Genomic DNA, 23,514 nt, shown 5'->3' on the forward strand with positions numbered 1-23,514 from the left:
TTTTTATATATTTGGTGTTATAGTGACATGTACTATCTTCCATGCCTTGTGGGCCTGTACTGTAGCACATAGATCATAATGGCTAAAATTGGCTCTGGCTCACAAATTCTTTTTTGGGTTTTTGGTTTCTGTATTATTATTATTTTGGGCTTTTCAAAGTTCTTGCAATATATAGGAGATAAGGCCTATCTAATCATGGAGCTTCCAATGGAGCAATCATAATCTTCTCAGAAATTTCTTGAGCTTAGTTCCTGGGTGCAAAATAGAGGTAGTGTTTCCAATCAATAGTGGTCGTCAGTTTTATGTTATGTTTTAACAAGTTACAAAAGAATTTAGTCAATTTGATTGGTCCTTGATCTTGCACTTTGCATGTTCTGAAAAGAAGGGAGAAGAGTATTCATAAGTTTCAGTAGTATAATATACATGTCGTAGAAGTAAAAGAATATAGTATTAAATTTTTGAGAAACTATTTTTGTAACCTAACTGGGAAAATTCAAGTTTCTTCTCTGAATGTATGAGTAGATGACAGGTATGTCCTCGGGTCCTTCATGGTTTTGGACCAGGTTAGTACTCAGTTTCTTTCTTCTTGTGTCACATTAGTGTCAGGTTTGTTGAATAGATCCTTTAGTTAGCTATTGCACATGTCCAGCATAGGTTAAGGTCATTGGCTTGATTTGTTTTCAGTATGATCCTATTTTGATTTAGTTTAATTATTTAGTTTTGTTGAGTTGGGCAATTTGGTTTGATTTTATAGTAGTTCAATCTTCTTCATTTTCCACTTTAGTGGTTTTCAGCATAGTGTCATGTTTAGTTTTCACTTTCATTGTGACATGGGTTGTTTAGGTGCTTTGTTGTATTAGTTGCTTGGTTTTCATTTTTCAATGCCTTCACTTGTGTTGCAGACCGACTATCCCTCGGCTCCATGCTTGCCAAATAGGTTTGAAAAAGTCAGCCCGTGACAACTTGATTCTTTTGATAAATAAATTTTTGCTGCACAACTTATTGTTTGAAATAGTCAATGTCCAAGGATGTATCTAACTTTCAATATCCAAGGATGTCGTGCATGATCTACTGTCAACACCATCTATTTCTACTGGCATACCTGACATAGAAATTTCAAGTCAGTCGAGTGTGGTAGCACCATTCTTAAAGCAGAAGCGTATAAGATGTAAGTGCTTACGATATGTCATGGATCCTGCCTTTCTCATGTCTTCTGCACACAAAGTGTTCGTTAACCACAAAGTGTTCGTTAACCAAGTCATTGCTGCTTATGTGAAATTCTCATTTTGTTGTTTCCACTTTCTATTACAAATCCATTGTATTTATTTGATATTAGTAGTGTCCTTTCTTGTACTTTGAGCTCCCATGCTGGTCCTAATGTCCTTTCTTGTACTTTGAGCTCTCATGCTGGTCTTGTGGTCATCTACTTTACCTGAAAAGAGGAGAGTGCCACTTCCACCTTTTGTGGCAAAATGGCAGGAAAAGAAAGTTACTCTGAAAATAACTCCATGAGGACTGTCTTTTGAGCCAAATTCTCTCTTTCTTTCGCGTTACATCTTTTGCCTATCCAGGTAAGGAAAATATCTGTACAAACTTCAAATTCTGGGATAAGCCTATGATGCTGACCCAAATTCTGCCCATGGCTGTAGTTTGCACTTTACACTCTAAAAGTCTATGAAACTTGGACTGCTAGTAGTGTGAACAAGCAGATCTCAAGGAACTGGCACATCCATTTTAAACACTGCATTTAGTTTCCTTTTTGCTGATTTACTTTCAGAATGCCTTTTTTTCCTTGTTATGCTAGGCCCTCTCAATGACACACCATAGTGACGATTATCAAGGATATGCTTCAGTTGAGTGGTGGATTGGGGTCACCCAGTGCCGAATGAACAGAGATGACAAACAGTGAGTCCCGTCGTCCTCGACCCCCTCCTTCTTTCCCTCCTCCTCCTCCTCCTCCTCCACCTTCGTCAGGCGATGTGCCCGATTTTGAGTTCGTCGATGGAAACAGAGGAACCGATACAGGGCCTTGGAAGCAACGTAGAATGGACTTCCCACGATTCTCAGGGGAGGACCCCTCAGCTGGAAAAGGCAGAGCAGTTCTTTGAGTGTCATGGAATCACCAGCGAGCAGAGGGTGGGCCACGCCGCCATCCATTTCGATGGATCTGTTATCAAGTGGTACTGGTGATGCAGCATAGCAAACCAGGATGGGATGGGCTAGTCGATGCCATGAAATCCCGTTTTGGACCCTTGGCGATTCTTAACTACAACTACAATGTCGAACTGTCCACAATCAAGCAGAACGTATCGTCAACTACCAAGAAAGCTTTGAGGAGTTTAGTAACATGGTCAGAGGATGGCCGATTGAAGCACTTTTGGGAGCATTCCTAGGTGGCCTAAAGGAGGAAATAAGGATTGAGGTGCAGGCTGCCAAACCCCACAGACTTCCAGATTGTTTTTAGATAGTACGAATGGTAGTACGAATGGTGGAAGAGAACACATGTGTCTCAATGGAAACAACAGGCTGTGGGATATCGAGCGAGGCAGCGAGAGTCCTGGCTCATGCACAGAGAATGCACCACCACAGGTGAATGAACATGATGCAACATCTCGACAGTAGGCGTCTCACACATAAGCAGATTAAAAACAAACGACGTAGAGGGATCTGTTTCCACTGCAATCAACCTTGGTCACCAGGGCCAGATAAAACTGCACATGTACTTGGTGGGTGAAGAAGTCGAGCAACCTGGTGGGGAAGAAGCCACTGCCCTAGAGAAATGCTGGGGGAATCTTCAGCCAGCTTGCCATCGGAAATTTCCCTCTACGGTTTAGTGGAGGACGAAGTGCCCCAGTTAATGCCAGTTGAAGGATCCTTGAGAGGACACAGAGTCAGCATGCTGGTGGACAATCTAAGACAGCTAAGGCCTTGGGTTGCACTATCAACGTTCAATGTGGTGGTGGGAGACGGGAGCACACTCAAATGCAAAGGCAGGTGTTCACTTGAACTGTTCACCTTGGCCATGGCGGGAGCCGATTTGGTACTAGGAATCCAATGGCTGTGCAGCCTAGGAGAATTGGTGTGGGATTTCATAGGCATGCGGATGCATGTATAGATTTTTTGCAGAACAAGGGGATGGAGGGCAGCTTCAACAGAGAAACTCTTGTCTTTTATTATAAACTTCAAGATAGAAGGTTCGGGAGTTTCCTTTTAACTACTGATGAGCTCATACAGTAGTAAGGGATGGCATTGAAGATCATCCATGGCAGTCATTCAGTACCTCAGCAACCTTGGTAACAAGGTTCCCCTACTTCCCATCCAAGGATTCTGTTCATGTGAAGGCATAGAGTTACCAGTTGTTAATGTTTCTTTTGTTGAAATGGAGAACTGGACTAAGGTTGCTCAGAAATGCCTTTTGCATGGACATAACGTTCTTGGGAGTCAACGAGTGTCCTTAAACTTGTTGAAGATTGGGGGGCCGCAAGAACTAAGAGGGATACAACACTTGCCCAGGTCGTCCTCATGTCATCTAGCCTCATGATTGCTTTCAGCGTTGGTCGCCAAAGCGAGAAAGGCAGTTTTGGGGCATTTATTGGAGGAGATCAGTTCCTGGATGGGAGTTGAAGCTAAGGAATATACTTGAATTCCTGCCATCAGTATCACATAAAACTGTTACCCACTGCATAGCACTCATTTCTATAGAGTTCATATTGGGTGTGGGAGCACGAGCTCAGTGCGTGGAAGCTATGGTGGAACAGACGTTACTGGTATATGGCCATCCAAGGGGTAGTCTCTTTGCTTTCACTAGGGAAAATTGCTTTGTACAGTTCAATATTATAGAGGCAGCATCCCAAATACAACCATACCAATAACTATTAGATCCATTGATGCCATGTCAAATAAGGTTCACAAGTTAAGGGATAATCAGTTGCAATCTGAACTTACTAAACTCATTCAAGGGTATGGAACTTTATTTTATAAGATTTGTTTCTTTTGTTTCTAATTCATATATGTGAAGCTGGGACATGTATATATTTTCTGGGTGTGGATAGGTTCAGAGCATATGTCATTTTCAAATTTCTGTTCACAATTGCTAGTTTTGTTTAATTTAGTCTCATTTCAGTATCTGAACCCAATGCTCATGCGGCCATGTTCTTGTACATCTATAGAACCGATATGATTCTTTTTCATTTTGATAGCCATATTGGTGGATTATGCTCGGTGTTGGTTGTATGTAGTCCCCAAACTTTGCAATTCAAGTGTTAGGCCTCACATGGAGTGCATTTTTAGTTGTGGATAAAATTGAAGCACTTTTGAGATGGTAAAAATTCAGTCTCCTTTTTTGTCCATAATTCATTAATTTAAAATCAAAATTAATTATTTAATTGCTTTATAGTTTATAGGTTAATTGACTCTATGCAACTCCATATAATAAAAAATAAGTTTCAATATAAGTAGTGGCGTCTTTGTATCATACAACCAAGGATGGAGAAAAAAAGTATGAAGAGAAAAGGTCATTGATCTCAATATATTAAGAGAGTTGAAGAACGTGATGAATGGCCATTGGCCAAGTGATGAAGGAAGTATGATTTTTCTCTTTGGAAGGATGATGCTCATAATGCAAGTGAAACTCCTAAAGGCACAGTAGGCCCAGCCACCCAAGTATTTGTTCATGGAAGAAGATAGACAAACTAAAGAACCATACAAAGAGGAAGAGGGAAATCGGTGAACTGAAAAAAAAAAGTCAATTTTCCAGAAACCAATGAAGAATATGTTGTACCTCTCTATTTAGATGATGATGGACTTGCATCTTCTTATTTTCACATGAATGGGCTTTATTATCTTTTATTTTGATAAATTTGTAATAGATTATTTAGATCATTTGATTAGCCTTGGAAACTTCATTTGTAGGATATTTTCAATATCAATGTTTTTGTTTTCTATCTATAACTTCCTATAATATTTTTTTCAGTAAGTTGAATAATTTCATATTGATTTCTTTAACAAGTTATGTGTTATATTGCCAGTTGCTAATGTATTTTTAATATCAGATATTATAAAGGAACAGCATGGAAATGACCTTGCATGGTTGCATTGTAAAGTCATGATGTCAGTCAGAACACATTGAGGTGCTTTTTATGTGAATGTATAATTCATAGTGGATTGAGGGATTTCAAGTTGCATTGCATCTAGTAAGCCGTCTGTATCCTTTTTGAGTTAGGAGCAACTTCCTGAAGTAGCATCTCCTTCTCCACTGCCTTAGCTACATAAACATATTGCTGTCCCATTAAATAATGTTGACCAGGTAATTCCAAAGTTTGTAGAATCGTAGATGAAGAATTAGCACCTAGAAAGATGTCACTGTGTCAAATGGTTGAATCACCACTGGCACGGAAGACATTATTACCACGATATCATGATAAAAGACCTGTTGAAATTGTGGTGAAATATATTGCAGATTTATGTCCCTTCTGTTTTCATAATTGATATATTATGGGCTCATTAGAATATATTAATTTATTTTGTATGCTCCAGCTCCATAAAAAACAATAATGAGCATTGATCTCAAAAGAAATATTTTTTGAATCTATCATTGAATATGATGTTATTCTGTTATAAATTATCTGGTATAGTTTTTTATATAAAGAAATGGTTAGATTTGCCTGTAACATTTAGTGTTGCAATTTCCATCTTGTTTTTATATCTCCTAAATCACCACGTCTTGCCTTGGTGCGCCTATCTCTTGGCGCTACTCAACGAAATTTATATTAACATGTCAAAGAAATATTGCCTCCTTGTTGGAGCATTGTGAGTGAATTAAGAAATATAATAACATTGAAGCATGGTGATATATTTGTTCATTGTTATTGATGCACCTTGCTTAGAAGTTTGTTGTCACATTTTTTTTTTCTCCTCTGAGCTTTTCTAACTATTACTGATGAATGAATCTTAGAAAAAAGAGACTGAACTACACTCTTTTTCTAGACTTGTTTCCTAATTGAATACGTTGACATAATAATTTACCAAAACTGCATTATACATGCACATTCATGTTCCATAATGGGTCGAAACATCTCAAACCCAAACCATCTTATGAAAGTTCTAACCTTTAATATGAATCAATTGGTCAAATTCTAGCACATACCAAGTCAGATTATGCAAGGAACTGTTTGTTGTATTAGACTTTACCTACTGCAATCCTTGGTTGAATCATGATAAACTTCACCTGATAACATTCTGTGGTTTTATGTCAATGGGCTTTTTGCACAATGCTATGATATTTATGGGGGAGAGGAAAATCAATCTTTGCTCTTGACAAACCAAAGTTCTTGATATGGGAGTGTCCTCAAATTCTAGGTTTGTATCAGTTCATTTAATTTCGTGTATGACAAGTTTGATGCTTGATGATGAACACATCCAGACTTTGATTGGTATCTTGATCTTATTTCATTTTTATTCTTTGTGATGATTCCTTGTTATTAGTTTTATGATTTGTTGCTTCCAGATGGATAGAGATTTTTATTGCAAACTGATAGAATTGAGTCATTTTTACCTCTTCACAAGAATGTGGTTACGATGCAGGATGATAAGAATGTGGAAAGTCATGTTAGCATGTCACCAAAAGCAGCTCCAAGCTATTTCGGAGGGTAAAATTCTGGATGTGATGCCGAGGTTTAGCTCAAGCGACTGTGCAATGGGTGCAATAATGCAACTAGAACGTGGGGCTTCAAGTTGGTGTTCCAGTCTTGTCAAGCGGATGAATGCTCAGAGGGCATATGTTAAAACCTTGAATGATTGGTTAAGAAAATGCATAGATGAAAAACCTGAAGTGACAGCAGATGGAGTTGCCCCTTTTTCACCAGGCAGAGTAGGTGCGCCACCAGTATTTGTGATTTGCAATGATTGGTATCAATTGATGAAAGACGTTTCTGAGAACCAAGTGATAGAAGCTGTCAATGCCTTCGTTGCAAACATACATAAACTTTGGGAGCAGCTTGATGAGGAGAAGCGAAAAAGTCGGGAGATCCAGTACCTCTCAAAGGACCTAGACAAAAGAGCAAGGTTATTGCACGAGGAAAGTAGGATTCCTAATGCCCAAGGTCTGCCAGAAAAGTTGATCATTTCACTTACAAAAGAGGATGAAACTTCCTTGTAGTATAGAAGGACGGAACTTGATGCAATGAAAAAAAGGTTGGAGGAAGAGGAACTCAAGCATGCAGAGCTGGTCCGGCAAGTTCAATCTGGTGCTTGTACTATTTTAAAAATTGGCTTGGTGAAGATTTTTGAAGCAATGGTCAATTTCGCTTCTTCAGTCATCAAGGTTTATGAGCATATCAGAATCCCAACTAGCGCTGATGCTTAGCTATTCATGGTTATCGCTGTGGTGTCTTAAAAATTACCTTGGTGAAGATCTTTGAAGCAATGGTCAATTTCGCTTCTTCGGTCATCAAGGAGCAGATCAGAAGCAGTGATGCGTAGCCGTAGATGGTTATCACTGTAGCATGGCCTCTGTTGAGCAGGTTGATCAGGTTGATGGTGCCCGTTTTTGGGGAGCAAGGTTGTTGGAGGATGGCTGGCCCTTTTAGGTTGAGATGTTGCCTATGAGAGATTCAGTGCACATATTCAATGTCACACCCCGACCTTTTGACACTCAAACATTTTTTTTTCTAAACATAAAACATCGAGGTGCGACTACTCATCAAAAGTGAAGGAGCCATGCCATTCAAAACAATGGGGCGAACTTTCATTTATGTAATCATTTCAATTCATACAAAATCACCTCTATGTATGACAAAAATGCCCCAAACTGTATAATTGATGCCTAACAAAAACAAGACATCAATAAAACCAAAATAAGACGCGCCGGCGCTACAAAAGACACATCCCAAAACCTCTCCAGTAGGATGTGAGTGAAACCATCTACTCAACCTGCTGCCCCTGGTCCACCAAACCTGAAAAAAAACAACTGAAGGCTTAGCCTTCGCAGTATGACAACAAACCAGGACAATACCAAACCCTCTTAGGTAGGGCTCAAATAAAGAACAAACATCAAAGTCATCTATCGTATCAGAAGCCACTCAATGGCCATAGTAACTAACTTTCAAATCACATGCAAGACATGCTTAAACATTTCACTTGCATTTATAAGCACAACGATCACATGTATCTCAATCACGTACAATCAATCATATACAATACATTTTCATTAACTTCAGTATATTAACAGTTCCTGTGGATGCAACACAAGCACGTACACACCGTGGGTGACCTACAGCCGAGAGACGACCCCGTGGTGGCCCAGAACAATATGGATCCATTTCATCCGCTGCAGCGGTAGAGCACTCGTCCATGGATGTGTGAAGTCCAAGGAGAGAGATACTCAGACACCCAGGTTGGGAAGACGGGAGCCCAACGCTCAAAGCACAACACACAACAGAACCTTGGGGCCTTGCACCGCCTGCGCTTCGAACAGGCGAGACCAGTGGCAAAAGCGGGATGTCTTCCAAACACATAGCCACATCCCACTGGCCTCTCATCTTTTATTCATTCATTCTTATCATTAGATTAACACATTCACAAACTGACTGGCTAGCTCATGAGGTTGGTGCACTTCACGAGTGCACCTACACCTCTAATTACCTCCACACGAGGTCTACACATAACAATAACAGTCATAGCTAGCCGTCATACAGTACGAGTACGACTACCCTCCAATTCCATTATTTGCATCATTGCCCGCAGCAATGTGTATGCAACAGAACAAAACATTCACATCATTCATCATATCAATCACATCTTAAAAAAACTTAGCCAAACCACAGAGAGTAGTCTCGATCTGTGATTGGCTCGGTCCAATGCAATTATCATTCTAGGATGCTTTCTAATGCACAATCAATTCTAACATGCACATGCAAATGCGTAACATTTTCCAAACAAACTTTTTATAGTCTTTCCAAAACAATTCATATCATATATCAAAACATATACATGCATACACACATTCATTCACTAAACAGTCAATCAATTGCATCACAATCCTAGGATCCCACGACCCTAGAAACACACATTCATACATTTGCCCCAGGCAGGGATTTGCCTGGAATGCTGCCATACCTGTGGCGCGCTCACAAACTCTTCAAAATGCCTCAAGCCTCGAATCCGGTAGCTCAAGGTCGACGGGACGTGCCCGGTGTTCCTGCAGACATAAACAAAATATAAGATTCCTACTAGATACCAAAACAATTCAAACAAATACAAAACAACATCATTGAGGCACGTGTCATCGCCTCAAGAGGGTATCGACGAGTAGTGTCGACCTACAAACTCTCCAATAGGTCACTTCCCAACTTCTTGCTTTCTGTAGTCTAGGCGTCAACCCCATAGTCACACCCAACTTACGTATGCTTTCCCTATTTAACTCCAAGGTGCACCCATTCACAAAAACGTGTGCCACGTGCTCCCAACGATGGTTTTAAATCTTCCCCACAACAACACAATCTCTACCATGCTTTCCTAATGCTTCGAAAATCAACTCATCATGCTCAAATGATCATTATAGGCATGAATCAACACTTCTACATCATAATCCTAAACTTTCCCAAAAACAAAATCGTTAACATGCGTCCCAAATCATCAATTCTAAACTCTAACATGCTCAAATAATAATTATACATGCCCTAATAGATACATCTCAGCTCAAAAAGGCCTTGCCCACCCCAATCTAAGTGTTCAAACTGCTGTGACGCCTCCAACAGCCTCCTCAAGTTTTCAGTCAAGTGCCACCGCCAAAAATCGCTGGCTGCCTTCACCACTAATGCCCTCACTTCACTGGCATGAGGGGAAAAACGTCCCCAAGCTGCAATCCATACAAACGACAATAGCTATGATGAGAATCCACAAAAAGAAGAGGAAATAAGAGGTCTGCCGTGAGAAGAAGGCAGTGAGGTTGAGAGCACGTGAGAGAAGAGGGAGAGGGCAGGTGCTGACAGAGGGAAACGGGCGGAGAAGAGAGAGCGCAAGAGAGACGAGAGGGACGAGATAGGGGAGGCAAACAGAGAGGGGAGAAACAGACGCAGGGACTGAGAGAGACCGTAGACAGAGGTGCGAGGAGCATGAGAGAAAAGAGATGGAGAAATCGTGCGGCAGAGGGTGCTGACGAAGAAGGGAGAGGCTGCATAGGAGGGAGGAGGAGAAAAAGGAAGAGAAAGGGGAAAAGGCAAGGGAGAAGGGGAAGAGGTCGAGAGGGCTTACCAGAGCGCCGCCGCAGTCCTTCCTCCGCCGAACAAACGCCGCTGCAACCAGCTTCCGCCTGACCGTAGCTCTCTGCCGTGCGAACCAGCAGAAGACAAGAGAAGGAGACGGTGAGGAAGGCGGGGTTGAAAATTACTACGTAATTGCATGTGCATGCTAGAATTGATAACTGTTTAGGACATATGAGGTGGGGTATCGAGTCGAGTGTCTCCTCGACCCCAATTGTGCATTAGAAAGCATCCTAGATTGATAACTGCATAGGACAGCTACGGGCCCATCACAGATCGAGACTACTCTCTGTGGTTTGACTAAGTTTTTCAAAGATGTGATTATGGTGATAATGAATATGAATGTTGTGTTTGTTGAATACACATTGCCACAGGCAATGATGCAAATGATTGAACATAGGGTAGTTGTACCCATATTGTTGAGACAGCTAGCCAAAACTGTTGTTGTTATGTGTAGTGCTCGTGTGGAAGCAATTGGAGGTGTGAGTCCACTCGTGAAGTGAACCAACCTCATGAGCTAGCCAGTTAATTGTGTTTGTGCAAGGATAATTGTAAGAATGAAAGAATAAGAGATGAGAGGCAAGTGGGATGTAGCTATGTGTTTGGGAGTTGTCCCGCCTTCGCCATTGGTCTCGCCTGTTCAGAGCGCAGGCGGTGCAAGGCCCAGGGTACTGTTGTGTGACGTGCTTGGAGCGTGGGCTCCCGCCTTCCCAACCTGGGTGTCCTAGGGAGGGCTGAGTATCTCTTCGTGGAATTCACACATCCATGGATGAGTGCTCTACCGCTGCAGCGGATGGATGGATCCATACTGTTCTGGGCCACCACGGGGGTTGTCTCTCGGCTGTAGGCCGCCCGCGGTGTGCTGTGCACGTGCCTGTGTTTGCACCCATAGGAACTGTCAATTCACTAAAATTAATGAAAATGAAAGCATAGAAATGAAATGTATGTGAATGATGTGAGTATGAATGAAGTGTGCATGAGAACGATGCTTTATTTCTGAATTGCATGTGGTTATTGAATGTGGTATTGCGGCCTTTGTGTGTGGCCTTTGCATGTTGAGGTATAGGTGATGGCTCCTTTATAAGTTATGTGAATGTGTGCCCTACCACAACATGATAGTAAATTGTTTCATAGTTAAAGTAAATGAGAAGAATGCGATTGTGAATGAAATGACATGTTTAAGGCTGCCTTGCACGTGATCTGAAATTATGTGACTGTGGCCATTGAGTAGCCTTTGCATGTCGTGCCCTGACACGACATGATGATAGACTGATGTTTTCTCGTATATTTGAGTCCTACCTAAGAGGGTTTGGACTTTTCCTGGCTTGTTGTCATACTGCGAAGGCTAAGCCTTCAGTTGTTTCCTTTTTCAGGTTTTGGCAGACCCGGGACAACAGGTTGAGCAGATAGCTTCACTCACGTCCTACTAAGGAGGTTTTGGGTCAATTGTAGCGTCGGCGCATCTTGTTTTGGTTGTATTGATGCCTTATTTTTGTTAGACATCAATGTTGTGAGTTGGTCATTTTTGTCATTGTACAGATGAACTGAAATTCTTATTTAATGGAAAGCTTGCCCATTGTTTTGCATTGCTTGGCTCATCTCTTTTGAAATTGTTGTGTAGTCGCACCTCGATGCTTGACATTTTTTTTGAAAAAAAAATGTTTGAGTGTCCAAAGGTCGGGAGTGACATATAACATATTTTGAATCGGACAAGAAAGATTCCCCTCATTAAAATAGAGTAACTTAGACAAATCTCTTAGACAGCTACGAAAGAGGCAGCAAGGTTATGGTACAGGAAGACATAATTGCACGGATCTCGTTCTTGCTCTATCAACATAGAGTAACTTAGACAAATCTTTTCGGTGACTATGAAAGAGGCAGCAAGTTATTGTATAAGATCGAATGCACTATCGACTAGAATTATACTTTCATTCTTCCACAGCGGGAAGCTCATCAAAACACACGGCAAGAACCAAAAAATGGGCTGAATCGAGGAAACCCCAAAAAGCAAACATGATCCACGAGCTCTTCGAGACGCGCCTACCTACCGCACCTACCTAACCCGATCCGACGATGATGTTGTTGATGGGAATGAATATCAGCTTGACGAAGAATCCCACGAATCCCATCACTACAAACCCAATCGCGGTCCTGAACGCGACTTTCGTGAACTCTGAACCAAATTGAGAAAAAATTCAAGACGAAGCAACAAGAAGGGAAAGGGAGAACAAACACATCAAGGGATTCAGAGAGGAAGGGGGAGAGAGAACACGAAACTTTCCTGTTTGGCTTATGGCACCTCTTGACAAGGCGAATGCTGTCCTTGGAGAATTCCCTGAGCGGATTGACGACGGAGTCCAGGGCGTCCATTTTCCGGCGGCAGAGGAAATCCTAGAGAGACTCTGGGAAGACGGGAGGAGGGAGGAAAAAGGGTAAGAAATAAAAAAAAAAACTAACTTGTAAGCGGTAAAATAAGAAAGAACAGTTGGTAAATAAGAGACTGACATCATAATTTTGTGTTAAAAAATAATGTAAGTAACACACATAATTCAAATTAACAAAATTTCAATTTTTTTACTATCAAAATTTAGATAGCATAAGAACTGTTTTTTTTTTTAATTATTAAAAACCATAATTAAAGTAAAAAATGATTGATTTAATACATTTTTCTCATTAAATTGTTCTTACAATCTTACCAATAAAGTTAGATTACATAAAAAATATTTTAATAATGATTTCTAAGAGGCCCGACGCCGATGCTTTGATCGAGGGAAAAGTATTTCATGATATTGAGCACAAATGTCTCTTATGGCTACAATTTTTAGTCGTTTCTCATCAAATGGTAACGCTACCTACGTTTAAAACTTAATTTAAAACTTGCATCTTTTTAAGTTCTAAAAGCACAATCAAGTAAGATTTGAGCTATAATTGTGTAACTAACAACCACATTTGTTAGTTTTCAACATGAAACGGTAAATGCTTATCTAGTATATGGATAACTGCATATATGAGAGGGAAAAAAAAAAAAGAACTCGAGAAGTTGGTGATTATTGATGACTATAGTTAGTTCAATATTGACTTAATCCATAACCATTTTTTCTCGCCCTCACTCTCTTTGCTATTCGGCTATGCGTCGTCCTTCGTCTATTGTTGGGTGACTCTGCTGCTCCGTTTGTTCACTCTCTCTCCACCTCTCTTATTATGTTTTATTGTGCTATTAACTTGTGGTTTGTTTTTGTACTTAGTGGACTTCTTGTACCCAAATTTTGATATATATTTCTATTTTATCGGCTCTCTTTTTCTCTTTACATATATATATATATATATAAATGCATGTGATAGAAAGAAAGGAGAGGAGGAGAGAGAGAGACGAAATAAATGTCAACATCAATGGGCGAAACTATGAGTTTTTTTTTGCAGGAGCTCAACTATAGTTTCAAAATTTAAACATGTGTCAAAAAAAAAAAAAAAAAACTCCAATCACTTGAGCCACTTAATGCAAGATCTCAACTCAACTCTTAATGTTATTCAGACGCTAACACTCATTGGATCGAACCCAAGACGTGTTGCCCACATGTTCGACCAGCTATATTATTGATTTTTTTTTTTTTTTTTTTGGAGAAGAGGGGTAGACATGCAACTATTAATTGGAGAAGAGAGTAGGGAGTCTTGCTTTGAAGTTGATTAGTTCTTAATAACTCAATTTTATAAAAATGGGCAAATCAATTTCTGGTAATTTCCGTGTCTATTACACCATAAATGATGCAAATGCGCTCATCAAATACTAAAAAGTCCATGGCAGTAACGTAATTTTCAAAAAAAAAAAAAAAAAGACCAAGAAATCTTAGTAGTCTGCGACTCTATACTAGTAAGATTTTATATTAAGCATTTGATCAGGCACTAAGATGTAAATTACCTTAAAATTAGGTGCCAAGCCCGCAGTAACCCGATCCAACTCCAAATGAACCAAACTTGACCTGTTTCCAGGTCTGCTGCATCAATCAGCTTCCCTTGATCCGACGCGGCGATGATGGACAAGAATATTCCTACAATCAATCTGTATCGGGAAGTTCATTTGCGGATTCTCTCTCTTTCTCTCTTTCTTGGTTGACTGGAAGCTTTGATTGTAAATCCATTTTATTTTTCTTTTTTTTCTCTGTTTTTTGCCTCAAGCAGTAAAATCTAGGACTACTATAAAGTGGGGGTCCTCATGCTATCTTCGGTATCCCAGCGCTTAATTAGCTGACCACATGATCAAGTGAAGTAGGAAGAAACAACCAATCCATCTTTCGTCCTCCCCTTCTAGCTCCTGGTTTGTTTTTTGCTCTTTGTGCAGCTTTTCTATAGAAATTTATCAGGGTGCCTTTTTTTGTTCCAAACTTGTATCTGGATTGTGGGTAGTCTCTTTTTTAATCCCCAACTCTCCTTTGTGTGTCCATGTGAAAGCGTGATTGGTGAAGCTTTTGGATGGTAGGTTTTGTTTGTTTGTGCCTTTGGATAAGTGCACGTTAAGAAGAAGGTACTCCTTGTAACGGGTTCAAGGAAGTTAGAGTGCAATTATTTCTTTCTGACTGGTGTGCTCATCTTTGTGTTGGATTTCTGGCATACTTCGTAACATTGGTCACTTTGGTTTTTCTGATTTCGGGGGTTCAGCGATTGTATCTTAGACTCCAAGCATGAAGGATAAGATCTGGACATTGCTCTTTTTGTGGAGCCTCGTGGGCTTTATAGGTTCCACAGAGGTGAGGGTGTCGGGAGAACAACTACTCTAAAAAATTGCCATTCATAAGGCTATGCTTGCTCTAGATGAGTCTGCTCACATTGAAGCATCCCCTCTTGTTCTTGGCTTGAAGGTAGTTCCTCAGTTCCTGATGATATTCTTGTTAGATAGACGCATTCTCACTGTGCCTCACTGTGTATAAGTTGTAGACTCCTAAAAATTTTAAGTTCTTTTGCAATAATTCCATTAATTTTGTTGAGGGAAGGGCTTACTGAATCTTAACTTTACCGAGAACGATCTTCACAAAGAAATAAATGAAGCTGTCAAAGTAATTGTGGTTCCAATTAAAATCGGTTCAGACACTGTCCTAAATAAAATTTGTGATTCGCCGGTATACTAGGTTCACTATGGGCAGCTATGTCTGATTCCGTTCTATTGACAATCTACTGATTCATGTCTATGAAGTTTTGATGTTCTCTATAGTTTTTTCGATGGCCAGTAATTGATGCTTTTGTTCGTTGCATAGTCACCAAAAACGTGTTAAAGATACTAAAAGTAAGTGCGCTGAAAAAACAACAAAAAAGCACAGTTTTTTCGAAAAAAATGCCAAAACAAAAATTACCCGTTTTAGTTTTTTTTTTCTTGTTTGTTTAATGTGAAACTGCTTGTTTCCATTTTTCTAATTTTTATTTGTTGCTTATCTGTTTATTTTTTATGTTGTTTTATTAGTGTCTCATTTATTTTATTTTCCCTAATATTTAAGATTTCTTAAATTTTTAAGAATTACCAAATTTTCCCCGTTTTTTCCCCATTTTTTCCAAGCTTGCCATACTACACCTAAGAAAAACCTTTCTGCTTAAAAGGCAAAAATGATGTTTGCGGGCTTTGGTTCATTCACCATATAAATCTTCATCCATCCTGCAAATTTGTGCATGTTGTAGACATGATTCAAATCATCCGCTGGTTTTTAGTTTTAGATCCATATTGTTGAAATGGATCAGACTTTATACCCAGTTCATACTTTTCATAGTTGTATAAAATTAACTGCACTGTAACTATCAGAATTAAGTTGGGTAAAATAATAGTGGAAGGTCAAAATATTAAATCAGTGAGAAAGGACTGGAAAGGAATTACAACTTCAAAGTTCTATTAATAGTTTTTCTTGGAACTTACATGTCATCTTCCTGAATTCATATTCTGTGCACCAGCATCCAGCAAGCTTAAAATATGGCAAGAAACGAGGATATGACTGGGAAGTGTTAGGGCTTGAATCATTGAGCTTCAAAGATTTCCTCAGATGACTTAGCGGTAGTAGTACACACAAGTCATTTGAAGTCAAATGGATCCTTTAGACATGTTTAACAGTTATTACATGTGAATACAAATTTTAGTGAGAAATTGTTGAAACGTGTACTTATGGCTTGTCTAACCATAAGCATAAGTCTTGAACTATCTTACGCTGATGTGAATTTCCTTGATTCCCTCAGGGAGAAAATATGGAATGGGTAACGTTGAAGTTTAGTTATCCTAACACATCAGGTGATGATTGGATAGAAGTTTTTTCTCCTTCGAATTTCAGGTACTTTAAGTTTCTGTGTGATATTATTGACATACTTGGCATAATTCCATTTTTAACACTAGCACCATGTTCACTGCAAATAGTTCTACCTATGGCCAATCCATTTATAACTTTAAAATGCCAAAAGTTCTGTTTTGTCAACAGCAAAGCAAATTGTGATTGGTGGTAGCTCATTTAAGTGATTTGCTGTTCATGTGATATGATGAAAAGCTGCTTTCTTCATGCTTTCAGTGCTGCAATTTGTGAACCTGAAAACAAGAGAGATCAGGCTCCGTTATTATGTACTGCACCTATTAAGGTTTGTTGGAAACTATTTTGCATAGTGTTTTGCTTAGCTTGTCCAATGATTAGTTGAAAAGAAGAATATTTGCTTATATTCATAAGTCATTTATTTATTTGCAGTATCAATATGCAAACTACTCAAATCCAAGCTACACAAATACAGGGAAAGGGGTTTTGAAACTTCTACCGATCAACCAGAGGGCTGACTTTTCTTTTGCATTATTCTCAGGAGGTATGTCAAAAGTATGTCCTTGTCCATCAGCGGTTCTTGATTTTCTATTTATTTGTTTTATAACTTCACTTCTATATCGTGAACATGTTTTTCTTGTACTTGAAGGTATGCTTAAGTGACATACTGATCTGTCCTGTCAAAAATGCTCAAGTAAAACCACATTAATGGTCAGCATGTTTATGAATAATGTTGGGCTGTGTTCCATGTTAGCAATATATCTGGTTTGGGTTCATTATATAAGTATTTTTGTTCCTTGTTTTGCCTTTTGTGGAAACACAACCCCTCATCCTTGTTAGGACAGTGTGTTGTAAATCCTTTATTAGGTAAAATTTGTTATTAATCAATAAATTTAACTATTTGCTTATAAGGAATATTTGACATGAAGTGAAGGCACACATTCATTATCAACTACAGGCTTGAGGGCTTATCTAATATAATAGACCACAGATGGATGAATAATCCTTCATGACAAGGCCATTTAGGAAGAATGGCTGCTACATAGAAATTTCCATAAAATCTGCTGTGAGATACAATGTGTAAAAGTTTTGAACCCTAACCATCAAATAATATGTATTTCCCTGTTTTACATGGATGACGTCTCAATCTTGTTGTCATTGGCATCCTTCACTGCTTACTAGTATAGGACTACGCCCTTGAGGACTTCATAATCTTATATAGTCCAATTAATTGTATGGACCCTTTGTGCAAATACTGCAATATTTTCTTCCTATTAGAGAATATTTGTACTGAACATCCACAAAGATATATGTTCCTTTTCATCTTTCTTCTTTGTGATTAAAGTGTTGTATCTTTGTTCAATAGGTTTGTTTTCTGTCCTACTTGTCATTTCTAGATTTGGAATATAGGAACAGCTATGCTTTTTACTGTTATGGCTATCAATGGCTATGAGTTTGCTCTTTCTGTGGGATCATCTAAATAGAAGCTTGATTCTGGTTCTGATTTTAAACCACAGCCGAAGCTGATTGCAGTCTCAAATACAATTACTTTTGCAAATCCAAAAGCTCCTGTTTATCCATGCCTAGCTCAAGGGAAGTCCTGGAATGAAGTAAGTTTCTTGCTACTGTAAATCTAGGTGATGTAACCATCATTTAGGACTTGACATGAGAATGGTAACCATTAAATGTGTTTTTCTGTATGTGCACAAATTCCTGATGTTTTGCTTCATCTCATCTGTCAAGGATGATATAATAACTCTGTCATATATAAGTAACTAGCCTCATATTTAATCTTTTATGGTAGAAAAACAAGTCTACAAAGAAACCCTCTGCAAGCCTCCAAGGTAAAAGAAAAACGAGCAGAATAACTATTATCTACCTGATAAAAGATAGAAGGCTAAAGAAGCAAAAGAAAAAATTGTTCCTTCTGTGCATCATTGCTTCAGTTTCTTTTTTTCGCCCTTAAAATTTTGGATTGAATATTCTTTTTTGGTTTGTTTCATGACCTTTTGATGGAAGACAATTGTTTGACTAGCTTTTCTAATATCTCAGCATTGATTTTAATTTTTAAATAACTGCCTTTTGCCTTGTCTACATGTGTAAGAAATTTAAAAGAAACACTTATCAGTAAGATCAAGTTTACGAACTTCAATTCCTACTGCTGGCAGGAAGTATTCATTTTAGTTCAAGAACTTGATCTTGAAATACACACCATGGCAACTTGGGTTATACAGTTCAGCTCAAGTGTACTACCATGGAAGCAGGATCTATATAAATTGTACTCTATGTTCTTACTGTATGTTTGAGCACCAATACCGGAGTATAATCTGCTACTGTTAACAGCATTCCCATGTTGCTCTGCTGCAATGGAGATAATGACAACCTTGCTTCAAACATGCAAAATCACATACGGGTCCTAAATCTGCTGTTAAAAACACTTAATTTTCAATGTTCATCACGTTGATAAGCCTGATGATATTCATCTCCCTACCACATGCACAAACGTGTGCAAAGTGCAAAAAACATGAATCCATTTTCACAAGCACTGATGAAGTGTTAGTTCAATTGCCTAATGTACTCTTAGTTTTTACCTTTTGGTTTAAACAATCTTTATGAACACTGTTTTTTTTGGGTTTGTAGTGTCATATTCTTTTCTGACCTTGCTCTTTGATTGATAGATGACAGTTACATGGACTAGTGGGTATGATATTCATGAAGCTGAACCTTTTGTTTCGTGGGGTCCAAAAGGAGGACCAAAGACTCAATCTCCTGCTGGAACTTTGACTTTCAATCGTAACAACATGTGTGATATATTGATTTTATTTTTTCTTCTATGTTTTGTTTGAAAAATGTTACATTATAAATGCAAAATCCGCTAGTATTTATTCTGCCATGCAGATGAAATCACAGTTTTACTGTCACCACTTGGTTGCAGTTTGAACACAGCATTAAACTTCCAAAGTAAATACTTATAGTTAAGCAAATTAGAATACAATATGAATGTTTTCGATGTTAGTGGTATCCTGGTTATGCTTCTCAACGTAATCAGCACAAGAAGGTCACTAATCAGCATTACATCACAGAAACCTGAGGAAGAGAAACTACACTTTGTTCCTGTGTGAAATCATTTTTTTGTTAATTGCATGTGATCAATAAATAATGCATGAATGAACCATTTCGTGCTCATTAAAAAGAGTTCATAAAAATTCAACCTTTCTTAAGAGAATAAAGGATTTTTTATTTTTTACATATTCTTTTGTAGGATCTGATGATTATTTAACTTTTTTCCTCTAGAAACTGAACTGCATTCAGTTCAAGGGTCTTAATTGCCTGATACTGGTGTCAAGATGTTCAATATCATGTTTAGCTTCTGATCAGAAAATGCCAAGTGATGACACTATTCATGGATCCTTTCAATATGTTAATGAGAGCTTATGCAAGTTTTTTTCAGTACACCGAGATTCACTAAGATTCAGATTACCATGGTCTGATCCATAAGAAAACCCTATAAAAATGCTATCATTTAGAAAGGTATTCATGCACAAGTGAAAAATGTGCTCATTGTTAGTTAATTGCATGACATTTACTGGTCTAGATAATCAGTATAATATGGTATCTAAGAAGGTGGTGCTTTGGATAAGATTAAGCTTGTTCATGTTTCTGATTTACTTTCTCTTTTCTCTTCTCTTTAATCATAATTAACACCTTAACATGACATAAAACAACTTTTTTTTTTGAGATACAAATTCTCATTGTTCCAGGCCCTGAAAGAGTTTGCTTTACATTTATTTTGCAGGTTCCCCTGCATGGACAGTGGGATGGCGTGATCCTGGTTATATTCATACAAGCTTTCTGAAAGATCTATGGCCTAACTCAATGTATCAATCTTTAAAAAACTTGCTGCAAGAGATTATTTACTTCCGTTTATTTTCTCTTGAATTTCCACAAAATATATCTGTTCATTTTCCTTCTGCTATAGTTACGTTAGATCATATGTTATCAAACTGATTATGTGGAGTTTTCTGTGGCTATTTCCAGTTCTCAACTGCTTTTTCTAATTTTTTGAGACAGACACACCTACCGTCTGGGTCACAGATTATTTGACAACTCATACATTTGGAGCTAAGCTTACCATTTTAGAGCATCTCCTTATCCTGGACAGGAATCTGTGCATCGTGTTATAATTTTTGGGGACATGAGAAAGGTTTGGAGTTGGTTTCCTGGGCAAGCTTTTGAGTGCAAAATAGAAGTGTTATTCAGTGTCCTATTCTGAAGTCATAAGTTTCTGGATACATTCTAATTTTTAATCCAGACTTATGTGTACTCTGGCTTCCATAAAATTTTTCTGTGGTCATGTTTTCAGGCAGAACGTGATGGTTCCAATGAATACAGCAATTACCAGCCCGGTTCTTTGAACACTACTGATCAGCTTATCAAGGACTTGAGAAATATTGATATAGTCTTCCATATCGGTGATCTATCTTATGCTAATGGGTACTTGTCACAATGGGATCAGTTCACCTCCCAGATAGAGCCAATTGCTTCAACTGTACCATACATGGTTGCAAGGTTGCCTTTGCTAGTCCTTATGCTTAGATGTTTTGCTTAGCCCCTTAAGTATATCTTGTTTCTAAATGACACCTCATGCTGCTTCATGCAGTGGAAACCCTGAACGCGATTGGCCAGGTACTGGGTCCTTTTACGCCAACATGGACTCAGGTGGGGAGTGTGGTGTGTTGGCTGAAACCATGTTTTATGCGCCTGCAGAGAACAGAGCTAAATTCTGGTACATGCAGACTTTTTGCCACTAATTTTTGTGCAAATCTATGTTCTTGCAAAACAAGTCACGGTTTTGCTGCATGTTGCAAGATGGACTAGCTATAAACCTTACTGAGAAAATTCAAAATTACTAAACCAGGTTAAGACTGATCACACATAGATCAATTATTTTTTTGCTTCTTGATAGTTTAACATTTAAATTTGGAGTCAGCATGCTGATCAGCGTATCATTTTCAAATTTCCATTCTATCCCATGTACATGATGCAGCACATGCCTCATCTATTTTGCTTGTGTAGGTATTCAACCGACTATGGCATGTTTCATTTCTGTGTCGCTGATAGTAACATGACTGGAGACCAGGCACTGAGCAATACAAATTTATTGAAATTTATTGAACACTGTTTAGCAACAGCTGATAGGCAAAAACAGCCATGGCTCATCTTTGTGGCTCATCGAGTTCTGGGATATTCCTCTAACTCATGGTATGCTCAAGAAGGATCTTTTGAGGAGCCTATGGGGAGAGAGAGCCTACAGGGGCTGTGGCAAAAGTACAAGGTTGACCTTGCTTTTTATGGTCATGTACACAATTATGAAAGGACATGTCCTATCTACGAGGTATGTGTGCGACCTTGTTAGAATCGCCATTTCTCTTCTCGTTTCATTATTATCTTTCTGTAAGGACATAAATCAAGAACTTTTTCCGCTGAATAAAGTGGCACCGTTGTTGCTTTTCTGATTGCAGAGCATATGCATGAGCTCCGAAAAATCCCACTATACAGGACCGCTTAATGGAACAATCCATGTAGTTGTTGGTGGTGGAGGTGCCCACCTCTCTGACTCCACAACCCTTCAGACAAGCTGGAGTCTCTACAAAGATTATGACTTCGGGTTTGTAAAGCTCACAGCATTCAACCATTCGTCTCTGCTCTTTGAGTATAAGAAGAGCAGAGATGGTAAAGTTTATGATTCCTTCACAATTGACAGGGATTACCGAGATATCCTCACCTGCACAGTCGATAGTTGCCCAAGAACAACGATGGCTTCTTAGTTCCAGTGGTCTGATTCTTCAATTATTTTATTGAAATATTGATGGTTGCTGCAACCTGCAGATCCCTTTGTATATTGACCTAGACGGTGGTGAATCTGCTTCATCGAAATAAATGCATAGTGAACTTCTCCTACACTGCTTATGTCACAAAAAAATTCGAAAGACTTTTCCTCAGCCCACTTTTTGTTGCTGAAGTTTAAACTGGCATCTTTAATAATAGGACCCGCCACAGTTGGCCTGTCTATTAGCTCGGAAAAGGATCAATTAGACTTCCAGCAGCAACTTGGCAGATCAATTTAGGTGGCAGACTTTCTTTTATTCAACTATAAATTTATTTAAAAATCAGTCCGATGTTCCTCCTATTGTAACTGTTTTGTGCAAATGTGTCTGACTATCTCAGCAAAAGAACAGCTTGATGATTCTCAACTCCCAAACCATCATAGAGGTTCAAAACATCCTAGTATTTTCCAAGCTGTTCAATTTGATTCCAAATTAACCACCTGGTCAAGTTTACCGAATTACATCAATATTACAAAATAAATAATGAATAGTGTATGACGAGTGGCATTGTTTCAGATAGTGAATCAAATGGTAGACAATTGAGGCTGACTTCGACAACATTGCTTTATTCCAATATAAATACATATCAAGAAACATTAGTAAAGGAAGTTTAGGAGTTAAACTGGTGATTAATATGACATACCCTTCACGTGAAAGGTTTCATCTCAACCAACAGGTGCTCTTTGAGTTAGGAGTGAACGCAATTGGGTTTGGGTTGATACTGAATACATATCCAGATCCAGTTTTTTTCACCCTTCCCCTGAACTAGTTTCATTTAAAATCGTCCTAACGGTGTTTAGATGAAGATGACACCCTTAAACGACATTTTCAAGGTGAAAAACTCAATTCATCATAAGAATGTTTCTTTAGGTTTGTGAATAATCCCAACAACCCAACCCATCCCAGATTTTCTGTAGAAAACATCATTTTGGTCTTGTCACACAAAACATACAAGTTAGGTTTCAAAAACTGGCTACAAAACTATGTTTTTACACAACCTGTTTTCGTAAAATGCTGTTTTTTGAGGGTGTCCACTACGTAAACGAGTAAATCAGATTCAAAATCATATGAACGGATTTAGTTTTGTGATCCTTTTAG

General features: G+C 38.7%; 3 protein-coding genes across 8 annotated transcripts; 2 read left to right on the forward strand and 1 right to left on the reverse strand.

Moving 5' to 3' along the window:
• Positions 1 to 3,860: 3,860 nt before the first annotated feature.
• Positions 3,861 to 7,680, forward strand: LOC116255497 (protein ALTERED PHOSPHATE STARVATION RESPONSE 1-like). Its single transcript, XM_031631341.2, has 2 exons — positions 3,861 to 3,960; positions 6,583 to 7,680. Exons 1-2 carry the CDS (start codon positions 3,893 to 3,895, stop codon positions 7,154 to 7,156), a joined length of 642 nt encoding a protein of 213 aa, XP_031487201.1. The 5' UTR covers positions 3,861 to 3,892; the 3' UTR covers positions 7,157 to 7,680.
• A 42-nt stretch (positions 7,681 to 7,722) lies between these two features.
• LOC116255499 (uncharacterized) lies at positions 7,723 to 12,701 on the reverse strand. Of its 6 annotated transcripts, XM_050078525.1 has the most exons (7): positions 12,541 to 12,701; positions 12,317 to 12,432; positions 11,042 to 11,133; positions 10,252 to 10,323; positions 9,716 to 9,856; positions 9,115 to 9,196; positions 7,723 to 7,952 (listed from the first exon to the last, which is right to left on the reverse strand). In XM_050078525.1, exons 1-5 carry the CDS (start codon positions 12,627 to 12,629, stop codon positions 9,821 to 9,823), a joined length of 405 nt encoding a protein of 134 aa, XP_049934482.1. In that variant the 5' UTR covers positions 12,630 to 12,701; the 3' UTR covers positions 7,723 to 7,952; positions 9,115 to 9,196; positions 9,716 to 9,820. The 6 variants fall into 6 exon arrangements, 5 of the variants coding, with proteins under 5 accessions (XP_049934482.1, XP_049934480.1, XP_049934481.1 ...); XM_050078523.1 differs by lacking the exon at positions 11,042 to 11,133; XM_050078524.1 differs by lacking the exon at positions 12,317 to 12,432 and having other exon boundaries at positions 11,042 to 11,132; positions 12,540 to 12,701.
• Positions 12,702 to 14,582: 1,881 nt separating this feature from the next.
• Positions 14,583 to 22,489, forward strand: LOC116255500 (probable inactive purple acid phosphatase 1). The gene is given in 15 exon segments (XM_031631347.2): positions 14,583 to 15,112; positions 16,467 to 16,558; positions 16,790 to 16,856; positions 16,961 to 17,083; positions 18,046 to 18,138; positions 19,207 to 19,333; positions 20,153 to 20,155; positions 20,325 to 20,406; positions 20,600 to 20,732; positions 20,892 to 21,097; positions 21,189 to 21,314; positions 21,605 to 21,648; positions 21,651 to 21,682; positions 21,684 to 21,923; positions 22,051 to 22,489. Coding segments are annotated over 15 exon segments (1,851 nt in total). The 5' UTR covers positions 14,583 to 14,935; the 3' UTR covers positions 22,357 to 22,489.
• Positions 22,490 to 23,514: the final 1,025 nt, after the last annotated feature.

The sequence above is a fragment of the Nymphaea colorata genome, chromosome 6 (assembly GCF_008831285.2).
Source record: "Nymphaea colorata isolate Beijing-Zhang1983 chromosome 6, ASM883128v2, whole genome shotgun sequence".
Lineage (NCBI taxonomy): Eukaryota > Viridiplantae > Streptophyta > Magnoliopsida > Nymphaeales > Nymphaeaceae > Nymphaea > Nymphaea colorata.

Coding starts and splice junctions, on each gene's coding strand:
- LOC116255497 (XM_031631341.2), top strand. CDS start 3,893: ATGTCAAATAAGGTTCACAAGTTAAGGGATAATCAGTTGCAATCTGAA. Junction 3,961..6,582: donor CTTACTAAACTCATTCAAGG/GTATGGAACTTT, acceptor GTTACGATGCAG/GATGATAAGAATGTGGAAAG.
- LOC116255499 (XM_031631343.2), bottom strand. CDS start 12,629: ATGGACGCCCTGGACTCCGTCGTCAATCCGCTCAGGGAATTCTCCAAG. Junction 10,324..12,316: donor TCATCGTCGGATCGGGTTAG/GTAGGTGCGGTA, acceptor TTCGCACGGCAG/AGAGCTACGGTCAGGCGGAA. Junction 9,857..10,251: donor AGGACTGCGGCGGCGCTCTG/GTAAGCCCTCTC, acceptor TATGGATTGCAG/CTTGGGGACGTTTTTCCCCT.